Source organism: Rhizophagus irregularis, chromosome 30 (assembly GCF_026210795.1).
Source record: "Rhizophagus irregularis chromosome 30, complete sequence".
NCBI lineage: Eukaryota > Fungi > Glomeromycota > Glomeromycetes > Glomerales > Glomeraceae > Rhizophagus > Rhizophagus irregularis.
Genome location: NC_089458.1, coordinates 2,156,665 through 2,172,025, shown reverse-complemented (window position 1 = coordinate 2,172,025; position 15,361 = coordinate 2,156,665). Strand labels below are relative to the sequence as shown.

The window sequence follows — 15,361 nt, the reverse complement described above, 5'->3', positions numbered from 1 at the left end:
TTATTCTTCATCATCTAAATTAATAACATTTGCTTCAAATCCAAATATACTATCATTATCAGAACTATTATTATTATCATCTTCTTTATTTTCATTATCAGAACTATTATTACTATCTTCTTCATTTTCATTAAAATTACTAATCTGTTTCTTTTTTTGTATTTTTACAAGTCTATTACACATTCGAAGATTTCCATAAATATAAACTAATTTTTTAACACGTTCATTTTTCAATCTATTTCGAATTTTATTATGAATAAAACCAAAAGTAGAAAAATTTCTTTCTGCAGCTGCAGAAGATGTAGGAATTGAGAGAATTTTAATAGCCAGTTGTTGAAGTTTACTAGTTGGCCATGATTGCCACCATAAAGATGAATTAAGAATATTAGCAGATTTCCAAATAATTTCATTATCATAAGGTGAATTTTTATTACGAAAATTTACCAATTCAGCAAATAATTCTACTGCTTCTTCCTGATTAAATCTTTTATTTACAAATGTTGTAAATTCTACATAACCAATAGATTCAACTTCATCATTTTTACTTTTTTCCAAAAATTGTGGATCTAACATATAAGCTGTTATCATAATAGGATGATAAGTATATTCCCATCGCTTTGCAATAAGTTCTTGAAGTTTATCAGAAAAATTACAATCTATTTGATTAATTTGATTCATTACTTCTTTGAAATATGAATAAACATTTGAAAGAATTGAAATATCTGATTCAAATAACTTTAATGCTGAAACCATTGGTTCCATAATTTTTGTTATTATATCTAAATCTTCCCAAAACTCATCTGATAAAATATGAGCTCTTAAAGTTAAATCCATATTTTGACGAATTCTTATATCCATTAAAGCCTGTTCAAGTGCTGTTCTTGAATTTTGAAGTGATTGAAAACAAGCAAGATGTGTTCCCCATCTTGTAAGTGCTGGTAAAACCAATGCAATTTCTTTAGAATAATTTTCTTTTTGAATACGTTTCAATTTAGCTGTTGCCTGTACATGTGCCTTAAAATAATTGACCAACTTTTTTGCATTTTCAACAACAGATTTAATTTGATCAATCTTTAAAATATCACTAATTAAAAGATTCATTACATGAGAATTACATCCTAAACAAACAATACTTGGATAACTATCTTCAATAATTCGCCAAGCTGCTTTCATTACACTAGCTGTATCTGTAATAACTGCTGAAAATTTATTAATACCAACAATTTCCATTTGAATTTAATAATTTCATCTGCAACCCATTTAGCTGTATGAGATTCTTCACCAGAATAAATAGCATCAAAGAATAATGGTTTTGGAGTACAAATAACAAAATTTTGAACTGATTCTCGATTAATATTAGACCAACCATCTGAAACCATTGTAAGAGATTTAGCTTGTAAAATTTGTTCATTACATTCAGCTTTAACTTCATCAAAAACATCATCAAGTAATTCATCAGCAAGTTTTCTTCGATTAGGTAATTTGAATGCTGGACGTAATTGTTGAAAAAACTGAATAACATAATTATTTTCAAGAAAAGAAAAAGGAACTCCAGCAGCAAATAATGCTTGAGCTAGTAAAATTTCAAGAGTATCTTGTTCTTCTTCACTCATACGATCAACAAAATTCTCAATTGTTGTATTTTTTAAATGCTTTTTTGATGTTTTTACTGTAGGAATAAAAGTAGAAGTAGTAGCGTCAGAAGTTTCTAATAGTTCAGGAATTTGTTGTTTCTTTGTTTTTGCACTTTCTGGAGGCTCAGGACAACTATCATTAAGATGAACTTGCATTCTTTTAGCTGTACCTTGTTCAAAAACTTTAGAACAATAATTACAACGTACAGAAGGATGTGTTTTTTTCTTAGACCTACTACTTTCTTCATTACTTTCTGCTTCAGTAATTATTGTCCAATGTTTCCAAACAGTTCCCTTTTTTTTTACCATGATAATGAACAATAAATTTGCAAAAAAAAAGTGTTTTTTTAAAAAAAATTTATCTTAAAAAAAAGATCATGCAATATGTAGATCATAGATTTAATCAATATTTATATTAATTAATATTTAATTGTGTAACAAAATAATGGATTATCATTTAATCACATGATTTAAATTCTGCATTTTGATTGGCTAATTATAAATAACGGTTAATTAACCATTTTAAATCAATCATAACTAACAAAATTAACGGTTAATTAACCATGGTTAATTAACCGTGGTTAATTAACCCCCATCCCTAACGACCGGACTTTTGAAATTGAGCGAGGTATAGTGACTTCGTTATATTTTTAATGTTTTTTTTAAATTTTAACTAATTTATTATTTTTGCTTTTTTGTAGATTTTCCGGACGAAAAAACTGAAATGAGGTAAAGAGGAACTGAGAGGGAGGGGATTCGTTATTTTTTTAAGAACCGTTACTAACATTTTCCATTTCTTTTCATAGGGTTGCTGGATGAAAATATAGGTAATGGGAGTTTTATTTATGATTAATTTTTTTATCGAAACCTTTCAATGTTTCTTTTTTTGCTTAATAATAGTTTCGGCAATTTCGGAAAGCATTCCGGATTTCGGTTTCAGTTTCGGCAGGCAACCTTAGACTGTAAATATTAAATAATTTCAAATTTAATAAATAATTAAGAAAGTAATATAATAATTAAAAAAAAATGACATAAAAACGAACTTTTTTAGTAAATAATAAATTAAATTATGTTTAAAATTGTACATTAAAAAAAAAATAGATAATATTAAGAAAAGTTCGTAAGAATTTTTCTAATATTTAATCTTTATTTAAAGAACCGGACTGGACTGGACCAGTTATTTTGGTCCAGTCCGGTCTGGTCCTGGATTATCTTTTTAATATAACCCGGATCGGACCGAAATGAAATAATTTTTTGGTCTGGTCCCGGATTACCCTTTAATCTGGACCAATCCGGACCATTTAGAGCTTTACCTGATCTGACCTGATCTATTTGGAACTCTACTTCTCATAACGTTCTTTAAGATGGAAATTTTGCAGGACTACCTGGAGGTTCTTGTAAAGATCCCATTATTATACTTGAATCTATTATACATAATTCTGTGGTCACTAAGCAATCATTGTGGATTTTATCTCAGAACATTTTAAAAGCCTTTGATTCAGTGGATCTTAATATGTTGCGTTTCGCTCTTTAGCGTCTTCACTTGCCAAGCAATGTCATACAATTTATACTGTATTATCACTATTTATGACACATTCTAATCATGTCATTACTGCACATGGTCCTACTTCTCCTTATAGAATCCACATTGGTATAGACTAAGGCGAGATTATTTCTCCCCTTTTATGTTGCATTTATATAGATCCTTTACTTACAGCCTTAAAGAAAGAGATTTTGGACCCTTATTACTTGGTTTTCCCTAGTGCTCCTGATTCTTTTCATCTTTTTTTGATGATTTATCAATTAATAATTTGGTATTCATGGACGATTCCACTTTAATTTTCTCAATGAAACAAGGAATAGAATATATGTTGTCAATTACTGAAGAATTTTATTACATCAACAATACTTCTGCCAATTATAAAAAATATGTTTTGGCTACTAATGCTATCTCTACTGTTCAGGATTTAGCTGCAATCACTTTTGACCTCACAACATCTTTACTTAACAATGTTAGATTAATTACTGTCACTCCTATTCCTATGTCTTCGTCTTTTCAGTTTTTAGGTGTTTGGTTTAATATCAATGATTCCCGCTCCTTTATTTAGAAACAATTTAAACAAGAATGTAATTCCTTTTCAACTATTTTCCGTCCTGCAAAGCTGACCTCTCAACAAGTGGTTTATCTTCATAATACTGTTTTGATTCCTAAATTGGATTATTGAATGCAAGTTACGCATCTTTTTGAAGCTAAATATTCAGTGGCTACCTCTTCTGTTCGTTCTTTGGTCAAACACAAGGCTAAGTTATCACGTTTTACTCCTAACGCTATCTTATATTTATCTCAAGCCTTAGGTTTGATTAACTTATTTTCGCATCAACAACAATGTCATTTTACTAATTTATTTTTATTAGCGAATTCTTCTTTTTTTATGAAATCTCTTTTTATATATAGGTTACGTTTTATTCAATTTTATTTTTTAATTTCCATTTCTCCTTTAATGGTTTTGGATTAGTCTCGTTAGTCAACTTTGACTATATTCAAATAAGATTATATTGCTAGTACTATTGCTTCACTGGTGATTACTTCCTTTCGCCTTTTACGTGCTGGTTCTGCTTCTATGCCTGATATGACTTATTCCTATGGTCACACCCCTATATATCAATGTTTCACTCCTGAAGTATTCAAAACTAATTTAATGCGCCTTCGTAAATATGGTTTATTTTATCTGTCTCAATTACTTACGCTGCAAGGGACGCATTTAATTTTTTGATCTGTCATATACTCCCATTCTGTTCAGAAGCTTGGCAACGCCCGTATTTCTAAATGGTATAAAGATCTTTCTGCCAATGTTACCTCTCCTAATTGTCCTGATCTTTTATTAGACCAATATATGACAACGTTGCCTTTCAGTCTGGCTGCTAAAGAACTTACCCTTTGTACACCTCTTGTTGGCCATAAGAAAAACTGGATTGTTACTTTAGACGCTGATGATCATCTCTTGTTCAGTAAACAACTCCAATTCCAACCTGTTTGTTCTACTTGCACTATTGTGCATTGGATCTCTAATTGCATATCTTGCCCTAGCGATTTAATTACTCTAAAACTATGCTCCAGCCTCCAGCTGTTTCTTGGATATAAATAAATTTTCATATTCAAAGAAATCTGTCACTACCAATTTTGTTGCCTATTCTTGTACAATCCCTCTATTGCAATCGATGATTCTTTCTATTCAAAAGACCTCTATTATGAAGTATACTACTCAGATTGCATCTACCGTATTATGGGCTGAAATTATGGATTCAGTTACTTCGTATTTTTACTGTTTTAACATTTTTCCAGATTATTCTACTACTAATCCTTCTGCTCTTCCGTTGATGACTGATTTGGATTCGTCTGCAACATCCTTATTTACGGCTGATGATATTGTTGCTTCAACGCCCGTTATTTTATTTTCTGATTCACATTACATGTTTTACACTGACAGATCTCTTATTAATTTAGGATCGAGTGATGTTTCCATAGGTTGGAATTAGGTTTAAATTGTTAAAGACTCTGGTTTTCTCAACTCTATTGCCACTCACAAATATGGTATTATTTGTAACTGACCTTTTTCTTCTCGAGCTGAAGTTGCTGTTCTGTATACTGCTTTATCTACTACACCTGTAAATTCTGTTGTTCATCTCTATACTGACTCAAAACTGCTATTAATGACTTGAAGCAATGTTCTGTGCTTACCTACTCCAATTCTCGCCTGTATTACAAGACTACTAATTTTGAATTATGGGCAATTATCCAAAAACTAATTATAGACAAGAATCTCTCTATTTTACCCTTTAAAGTCAAAGCCCACTCCAATTTACTGATTTTTTGGCCAATACTGCACACACTACCTCTGATGAGAGTGTTTTAATTTCTCGTCTAGATCTTGCTGCAGTCCATGATTTTATCCTTGTTTACAATGGCATTGTTTGTGAATCCAATCCCAGACACCTCTTCAAGTAGTATCATCAAATGATGTACATGAAAGATTTACTCACTTTGTCACGTTTCTGTTTCCTTTCCCTTTTAACGGACTTCTCACTATACGTGGTTGATTGGGCTCTCACTTGGCACTCCTTACTGTTTCAACCTAAGTTTGATGACTCTTTCACTTTGACAAATGCTTCTAAGCATTACACGTTGAAATTTCAGCTCTTTTTGGAAGATTTACCTACTTTAGAATTCCTTAAGCGGACACGGCCTGATCTTTATATTGAGATTTTCACTTGTCGCTCATGTGAAGACCAACTTGAAGATTTCATGCATCTATTTATATGCAAGAAACGTCGCTGCAAAATGCAATTAATTCTCAACTCTTATATGCACCATCTTTTAGTGAAAATCAAAAAAACTGGCATCAATGCTAATCGTGATTATTCTTGTCAAATTGATAGAATCACTTTCCTTCCTTGTTGGATGTTCTCTTCTACAAGTTAGCCCCCTTATGCCTTTATTTGTGGTTGCTTACCCACCGCTTTTATTGAAACCTTCACCGATTTAGATGTGCCTTGTCTTGCAGCTTTGAATGTTATTGCCGCTATTCATAACAATTTTATTAGTAAATTCTGTAAACGAATTTGGAATCTGCGTTTTTATGATAAAGGATTATGGAAACAGGTGATGAACATTACTTCAAAATTTAAAAATTCTTCAAGGTCTAAAGGTTTGCCTAAGTCATCATACTTATTTTACTCTTCTTTACCTCCTCTAATCCATGTTGATTTACGTGATTTCAGAACTAATTGGTTGAAGAACTCGATGCAGTATGGATTATCTTAGTTTAATCACATTTCAGGTTTTATGGATCATCTAACAGTACTACTTAATAACAGCTTTTGCAGGATGGAGTGTTGATTTTAATAATGGGCACGTCATTCGTTATTTTGATAGCATAGTTGCTTTAACTTTGGTTGGAATATATCAAGGAGGAAGATCTAGGAAGTGTTAGTATTAGCGATTTTTCTTTTTGAATTTTTGTTTAGTTTTAATTTCTTTCTAGGAGACTATTTAGCTTTGTTCAGTTTTTAGTTAGTTTTTATTTTATTTTCTTTTTCTTAAATTGTAAATTTGTAAAGTTCGATAAATAATTAATAAAGATAAAGGCTACTATGCCATGTTTGCCCAAAAGTGTGACTTATGACTTGTATTAGAAAATTCTAGAGTTCTGTTTAATTTAAAGTATTTTATAGTAAATTATAGTAGATAAATAAAAACTATAACTAATACCCTATAAAAAAAAATTTTACTTAAAATATATTTAAAATATATTTAATTTTCTTTAAAATATACTTAATTTTCTTATTTTATACTTAAAATATACTGAAAATTGAATTTTCGCAAAATTTGAATTAAATTGTATTTAGCTCATCGGGAACATTTGCTGGTCGAGTGGGGTATTTTAGAGGTTAATGTTTATGATTACGTAAACTTCTTACCATAATTAAATATCGATCCCTATAAAGATAAATAAAAAAAAAAAGAATTAAATTGTATTTAATATATACTTAAAATATATTTAATTTACATTTAAATTTTGCCCATTTCAGTATATTTTAAGGATATTTAAAATAAGAATATTTTAAGTACATTATTATATCAGTCAGTGGAAATGTTCCCAAAAATTAGAGTGAGATTTTTTGTACTATGATATCTCAATATAAATTATTGTGACAGTATGGCTATATGATATATAGTATATATGTAAACTTAAGGTTGGCCAAAGTTGGTACAAATGGCTAAAATCGACAATTTTCAGATCTTAATTCTGGCCGAAATTTTCTTAATTCTGGCCGAATTCGTAATGCTGGCCCAAATTACATTAAAATTGAAATTTTCAGGTCAAAGGTAACACCATATTTATGCAATGTAACATTTTTTCCAACAATAGTAAACATGTTCGTTCAAGGTTTGAAAAATATTTTTAAACCTTTTAAAAGTCAAAAACTTCACTTTATTCGGTTGCATCTGGCCAAAGAAAGTAGTCAATTATATGGTTATTTTAATACAACAAACTAATAAAAATTAAGAAAATTTATTTAACCTTATTCTTTTGCTTATTTTTTTTTAAATATTCAATAAATATCTTTTATTTTGACGCTACTTTAGATATTTTTATATATATAAATATCTTTTATTTCGACGCTACTTAGATACTTTTTATATATATAAAAAAATATTTTACTTATTCATATTATACTATTTGTATTTATGACTTAACAAAGTAAATAGACCTAATAGTCAATAAGAATTTTTCTATGAATAAATAATTTTTGTTTTATTTTCTTGTTAAACGAACTAAAATTAAAAATTTTAAAGTTTTTTTTAATGTTATAATAATTTACATGATTACTATAATATTAAGAATTAAGCATTAAATGTCTAATTTAAATAAACAAATAAAAACATAATATTTAACTATTTTTGCGATTAAACCTCATTTATACCGCCCAAATAGACCTAATAATATTATTTTAATAAAAAAAAATTTTTTTTATTAGCACTATAATTAAAAAATTCAACAAAATTTATAAATAACAAAAAATCTAGCTTAATAATCACTATTCTAAGCTTAACAAAAGTTGTTCATTTCACCAAATTATACCTAAAAATGAAATAATTGCTGATTAAGAAAGCTTTTGTTAAGAGTTTTATTGAAATCAAGAAAAATTTTTTTTATTATAAAAATTGGTTTTTTGCGGTTTACACAAAATCTCCCTAAATAACTGCCCTTTTTAACTTAATAAATCTTTTTCTTCTCGTAAAATTACATATATTTGCATTATTTAAATTGTATTTTATACCCACCTTTAAGTTGCATTTTGAGGAAAACTTCATTTTTGAGACGAACTTTCTTGTAATATGTAAAGAAAAAAAAATATTACTAAAGAGGAAATGATGACGAATATTTATAGTACACATGATGAACTATTAATTTACTTAATTTGTATAAGCATTGTATTAAAAATTTCTTTTTTTAGCTACGTGGTGATATATTCAATTATGGTTACACAAAATTATTTTAATTAATGATCGGCAAGAGAAATGACATTTCCACTGACTGATATACTTAAATTATACTTAAATAATATTTAATTTTTGCCTATTTCAATATATTTTAAGTATAAAATAAAATCTTAAGTTTATTTTAAGTATATTTTAGCAAAAATATTTTTTATATATACAAAATTTAACTATTTCTATAGATATGAAAATTCTGTTTAATTAACAACTTGTTAAAGGCAGTAATATTTATTAATATAATATTTAGGCCATCCCAATTTAATCTTTAGTTTAATGTCCTCCTCCCTCTATTTTTGAAAAATTTAAAGGTGATTTAAACATATATGTTTGATACGTTTAAATATGCTTTATAAAACACACCCTTCTTTACTAAAATTTAATAGTACTGAGAATTTCCGATTTTACCAAAATTTCTGAAATTTTTAATATGTTTAATTTTCATGTTTGTTTAAATTATCCCCTTCCCCTTCTCAAAATTTTTGGCCAGAAAGGACGTTAAACTAATTATTAATTTGAAACAGCCTTATTTGTTATAAATTTTAATCTTCCACTCCTATATATATAATATATAAAATCTTATGCTAATAGTACTATTATCAGTTATATTAAAAAAAAATAAAAAGCAAATTAATTACACTTAAATAGTTGTATTATATTAATATAGAATAATGAAAGAAATTTTAATTTATTTATTTCTATTGATATATTAGTAATAAAAATAATAATACCTAAACTTCAAATGAATTTATTAGTAAAATTTAAGAAGTTAAAGGATAATGTTAATAAAATTACAATTATAATGAAATAATTATAATAATTAAGCAATATTACCAAAAAACTTACCTATTAAATGATATTTAATAAATTGAAATTTATAAGTATATTAAAATTAAAAAATTTTAAGTAATTATTTATAATATTTTTGCAAATATAATAACAAAAACTTTATTCTTAAATGCTATCATCTACTCATTCTTAATTCATATTATATTGAATTAATTATGGTATATAAACTTATCTTGTAATATTTTTTTTTTTTTTTGGCGTTTTAGGAGACATCAGCATAGCCAGCTCACTAAAGCTACGTGGAGGGAGCATTACAACACCAGTTGCAGTAATACACTTCTACCGTTGAGCATAAGGTTGCTTGCCGAAACCTAGGGGTTTAGGCAAGATGGCGTTTCGCCGAAAAGCGAAATTCTGCCAAAACTATATTAAAGTTATATTAAAAAACTGGTGAAACTTTGGAGAAAGGCGAAACTGCCGAAACTTATTATAAATGCCGAAACTGCCGAAACTCTACCAAAACTATAATAAATCTATAGTAAAATTTTGACGAAACTAATCGTAAGATTTTGAAGAGATTTAGACAAGCAACCTTAGTTGAGCAACAGATAACCAAGCAACCTACTCTAATTATTTAGAAGTAACCGGATGTTCATCCCCCCTACCCTTATATACCACACTGGGAAGACAACCCAAGTTTATACCCACATAAGAATGGGTCGTAATGTAGCAGGGTTTTTGACACAGTTATGCTACCCACTAGCGCCTGTCAAAAATGAGCAACCATCCACATACGGCAAATATAACGGAGCAGACATCTAGAAGTCCTCCCATGATGGTTACCTTAGAGGTACTGCAATACTAAGTTTACTAATATGGCCTCACTCAAAGCCCACTACAGACCACGATTACCATACCAGTCCATCATAGTTAGTGCTCCTAACAGATCGGTTCAGACTGGATTCAGCTTAAATCTGATCCGATCTGATTTTTATTTTAATAGATCTGATCTGATCCGAATCTGATCAGATCTGGTTCAATTTGATCCAAATCTAGTTCGGATCCATTTGAATCCGATTTGAATCTGATCCGAATCTAGTTCGGATCTGGTCCTTATCCTAAAAAAGGAAGGAAACGTTAATTACGTTCCCTTAAGTAAAAATAAAAAAAAACAAAAAAAAGAAACGAACTTACCATAGTTCGTTCTTTTTTTTGAATCCTGGTCGTTCAGCTTCGTCTCACGTCCAGGTTTCCTAAAAAAAAGAAAGGGAACGTTAATTAGTATGTTTCCTTAAGTATAAAAAAAAACAAAAAAGAAATTGAACTTACCATAGTTCGTTCTCTTAAATCCTGGTCGTTCCTTCGTCTCACGTCCAAGTTTCCTAAAAAAAGAAAGGGAACGTTAATTACGTTCCTTAAGTAAAAAAAATAAAATAAAATAAAAGAAACAAACTTACCATAGTTCGTTCTCTTAAAATCCTGGTCGTTCCTTCGTCTCACGTCCAGGTTTCCTAAAAAAAAAGAAAGGAACGTTAATTACGTTCCCTTAAGTAAAAAAAAATAAAATAAAATAAAAGAAACAAACTTACCATAGTTCGTTTTTCTTCTTAAATCCCTGGTCGTTCCTTCGTCTCACGTCCAGGTTTCCTAAAAAAGAAAAGGAACGTTAATTACGTTCCCTTAAGTAAAAAAAATAAAATAAAATAAAAGAAACGAACTTACCATAGTTCGTTCTCTTAAATCCTGGTCGTTCCTTCGTCTCACGTCCAGGTTTCCTAAAAAAAAAGAAAGGGAACGTTAATTACGTTCCCTTAAATAAAAAATAAAAAATAAAAAAAAGGAACGAACTTACCATAGTTCGTTCATTTTTTTAAATCCTGGTCGTGTCATTAGGCTTCGTTCGTCTAGGCTTCCTACTAAAAAAGAAGGGAACCGTTAATTACATTCCCTCAAGTAAAAAAAACAAAAAAAAAGAAACGAATTTACCTAGTTCGTTCTTTTAAATCTTGGTCGTCCAGCTTCGTCCGTTCGTCCAGGGAAAAGTTTTTTAAAAAAAAAAAAATTTTTTTTTTTTATTTAAAAAAATCTGATCTGAATCTGTTCAGATCGGATCAGATTTTCTTGTGTTATGATCTGATCCGATCCGAAATTAATCAGATCAGATTTTTTTTAAATCTGATCGATCTACGATCAGAATTTTGAAACCTGAACCAGATTCGACTTCGGATCAAATCTGCAGATCCAGATCAGATCAGATTTTTTTCGGAGCACTAATCATAGTTGTAAATCCTCCGGTAATATAGCAGTAACTACAGAACAGTAAGCTGCTAAGGGTACTGGGATCATCCCTTTATTATAAGTAACCAACCCAGTTACCCAAGAATCACCTACCAGTACGTCAAATTCACTGAGGAATCGAACCTCACCTTAGAACCTTATATACCTGTGAGCCTACGAACGTCTCCAATCAGCCTAAACCTATTAGAAGATAAACTACTGCTAAGACATTGCACTTGAGACTTTACCATTTATGAAGACCATTTAGCGTAGTAAACCTCTACAGTAAAGTTTACCACACCCTTAGTGGTATTATAGAGTGACCACTAAGACAAGAGCTCACCCAGATGGTATGCAAGAAGTGACCATCCAGATAGGACAATAGGCTTTCCAATGGCTTTATAAAGGACATTAGGAGGACACCATAACCCTTTGTTGAAATATGCCACTGACCGGTACATACTAATTCACCATGATGCAGTCCAGCCTACACTAATCCCTGTATCTTCACACTATTGGTAGTAGTATTTGCAGTAAAATTCTTTTAATTTCCGTGATTGGCAGAATTGAACTTGCGACCTCACCATACTCAGGCTTCACAAGAAGACTCATGGACTAACCAATGAGCCAAGGGTGATCAACTTTCACTTATCTTGTAATATATTAAATTGCCATATTATTTAATATCAAAATTATACAAAGTAAATAAATATTCTTTTTAATTATACCGTAGATAATTTGTAATCTATAAATTTATAATACTAGTCTTAATAATTTGTTAAATATAGTGCTAGAAGTCTATATTTAATATTAATCATGTAATTTTATTTCAATTTTTTAAGCTAATTCTGTATACAATTGAATTGAACTGAAAAAGAGATATATTTCATAAACAATATTGATGGATTAATTTTTAACAATGTAAGACAATTGAGGTATGTATTATGAATTTTTGTCAGTTTACTAGTAAAATTTCAGTAATATTATGTGGGATCTTATGTAATCCACCGATTTAATTTTGTCATACATAAAATTAATCATGCTATATATATAACATCGTTAATATGAAAGACAGAAGGGAATAACTAATTGGTTTGCAGTTTAAGAAAAAAAATTTTTGTTTATTTTTATATTTAAAGTATAAATGGAAAAACAATAGATTTATTTATTATATTGTAACTAAGGTTGCCTGCCTAAACCTCTCCAAAATTCTACAATTAGTTTCTCCAAAATTTTACTATAGTTTTATTATAATTTTGGCAAAGTTTTGGCAGTTTTGGCATTTATAATAAGTTTCGTCAGATTTTGCTTTTCTCCAGAATTTTGCCAACTTTTTAATAAAACTTTTATATAGTTTTGGCAAAATTTCACCATTTCAGCATTTTGCCAACTTGCCAAAACCTCTTGGTTTCTCCAGCAACCTTAATTGTAACGCTTTTGTTATATGATATTAGTGCAACATCGATCCTACACATAACATCGATAAGTTGTGTTTTTGACAACGATCCTAAAGGTAAATGAGTTCGACTTTGATCCTGTTGAATTGTTTGTTCGACAACAATCCTAGAGGTAAGTGAGTTTGATCTTAATCCTATTGGTTGTGAGTTCAACATCAGGTTACAATATCGTAGGGTAGAAAACAATTTTTTATTATGTAATACCCACATAATAATCCACCCACATACAAATTTCATCTTTACAAATGGACAATAATGCCTACAGATATAAATTGTCTGCATTGAATAAAGGTTCAGATCATTCAAAAACCACCTTCTTCTAAGAATCTTGTAATTTGATGAAACCAGAATGTTTAAAACTGCCATATATTTAATATCTCATGTTATATACTAAATTAAGGTTCAAGTTTGACAACTGCCAAAGCCGATGAATTGGGGATACATAAATTAGCTTGAGTTAATAGAAAATAATATGTATATATAGCATTTACAATTCGTATGTTTTTATATAAATCATTCACTTTCATTCATAAAATTTCATAATGAACGTATTCATTTATTTAATTTAAAAATCCTTAGTACATCATTATTAATACAGTACATACAGTACAATTCTTTAAACTATTCGTGGAGTTTTTTTTTTATATATTCACGCTCTTTTTTTTTAAATATATATATATATATATATACAATAGTTAATATTGATTTGTATTATTTTTATTAAATCAAAGTACCAATTATATGTGATTTCTTACCTTCATACCGGCGGCGGTATATCTATCACCAATAATTTCAAAAGAATCGATTATTTGTCTAATTTCAGATAATTCTTCGGGACTAAGTTGAATTTTTGCTGCTTCAAGATTTTCTTCTAAATATTTAATTTTTCTTGTACCAGGAATAGCAACGATATTATCACTCTATAAAAAAAACCATGAAAAGCATGAATTGTTATTTAAACTGATCATTCTCATAAAATATATTGAGAAGGAATAGAATTATGTTTTACCTGAGCTAGAACCCATGCCAAACAAAGTTGACTTGAAGTTAAACCTTTCTTACTTGCGAATTCGCTAAATTTATCTGCAAGTTCTAAATTTTTAGCAAAAGTTTCAGCTTGAAAACGAGGATGATTTCTCCTAATATCATCCGGATCAAAATCATCAATAGACCTAAATTTTCCCTACGATAAAAAAAAAATATGTATATATATTTTGTAATCTGGAAAATTCTTATTAAAAAAAAAAAATTCTAAATCATCTTAAAAATGATAAATACTGTTAGAAACCCACGTCCAAGCGCGCCATAAGCAACTATAGTGATACCCAATTCACGACAAGTTTCCATAATTCCGTTTGTTTCAATATCAAGAGTCCAAGGACTATATTCTATCTAATAAAGCGTAATGTTAAAAACAAAAGTATTATTTTTAAAAAAAACAAATATATTATGTATATTTACTTGAACTGCAGAAATAGGATGAACTTTATGAGCACGTCGAAGAGTCGCTGCAGAACATTCAGAAAGGCCAATGTATTTAATCTTTCCTTCCTTAACAAGTTCTGCTAAAGCACCAACAGTATCTTCAATGGGTCTATAATCAAGGTATTCAATGATATTAATCAACTATTTAATTCAACTTTTGGCAAAAGAAAAAATTTTATAATAAATACGTTTCAGGGTCCACACGATGTTGATAATAAAGGTCGATACAATCAATTTCCAATCTTTTCAAAGAATTTTCACAAGCCTGACGAGCATATTCAGGTTTGCCTGATACATTTGATACACCTACAAATTTAACATTTGAATTTCGAACTATACCAAACTTTGTACAAATAAACACTTCATCACGACGATCTTTAAGAATTTTTGAAATAAGAATCTCATTGGCTCCACACCCCATACGCATCCTTTTGATATAATAAAATTGATAAAAGTAATTTACGATGTAGTTTTTTTTTAAAAAAATAAATTTTTATATATGTTGGAAATTAGACACGAACAGAAGTATCCCAAAAGTTACATCCTAATTCCAACACTCGATTCAAAACCTTAATATTTTCTTGTTCATCAGATGAACCGTAAAACTCACTCATGCCCTTTTTATTAGAATCGAAAGGTTTATTAGACACGTGCATGAT

General features: G+C 29.1%; 2 protein-coding genes across 2 annotated transcripts; both read right to left on the bottom strand.

Annotated features, from left to right (window-relative positions):
* On the bottom strand, window positions 1-1,790 carry OCT59_021871 (uncharacterized protein; the record flags this gene model as incomplete). The annotated part of the gene is made up of 2 exons (XM_066146807.1): window positions 1-150; window positions 1,218-1,790. 2 exons carry the CDS (start codon window positions 1,788-1,790, stop codon window positions 1-3), a joined length of 723 nt encoding a protein of 240 aa, XP_066005911.1.
* Window positions 1,791-13,954: 12,164 nt separating this feature from the next.
* OCT59_021870 (uncharacterized protein) lies at window positions 13,955-15,129 on the bottom strand (the record flags this gene model as incomplete). The annotated part of the gene is made up of 5 exons (XM_066146806.1): window positions 13,955-14,137; window positions 14,227-14,400; window positions 14,496-14,609; window positions 14,679-14,811; window positions 14,891-15,129. The coding sequence occupies 5 exons, from the start codon at window positions 15,127-15,129 to the stop codon at window positions 13,955-13,957; spliced, it is 843 nt and encodes a 280-aa protein (XP_066005910.1).
* Between the last annotated feature and the right edge of the window lie 232 nt (window positions 15,130-15,361).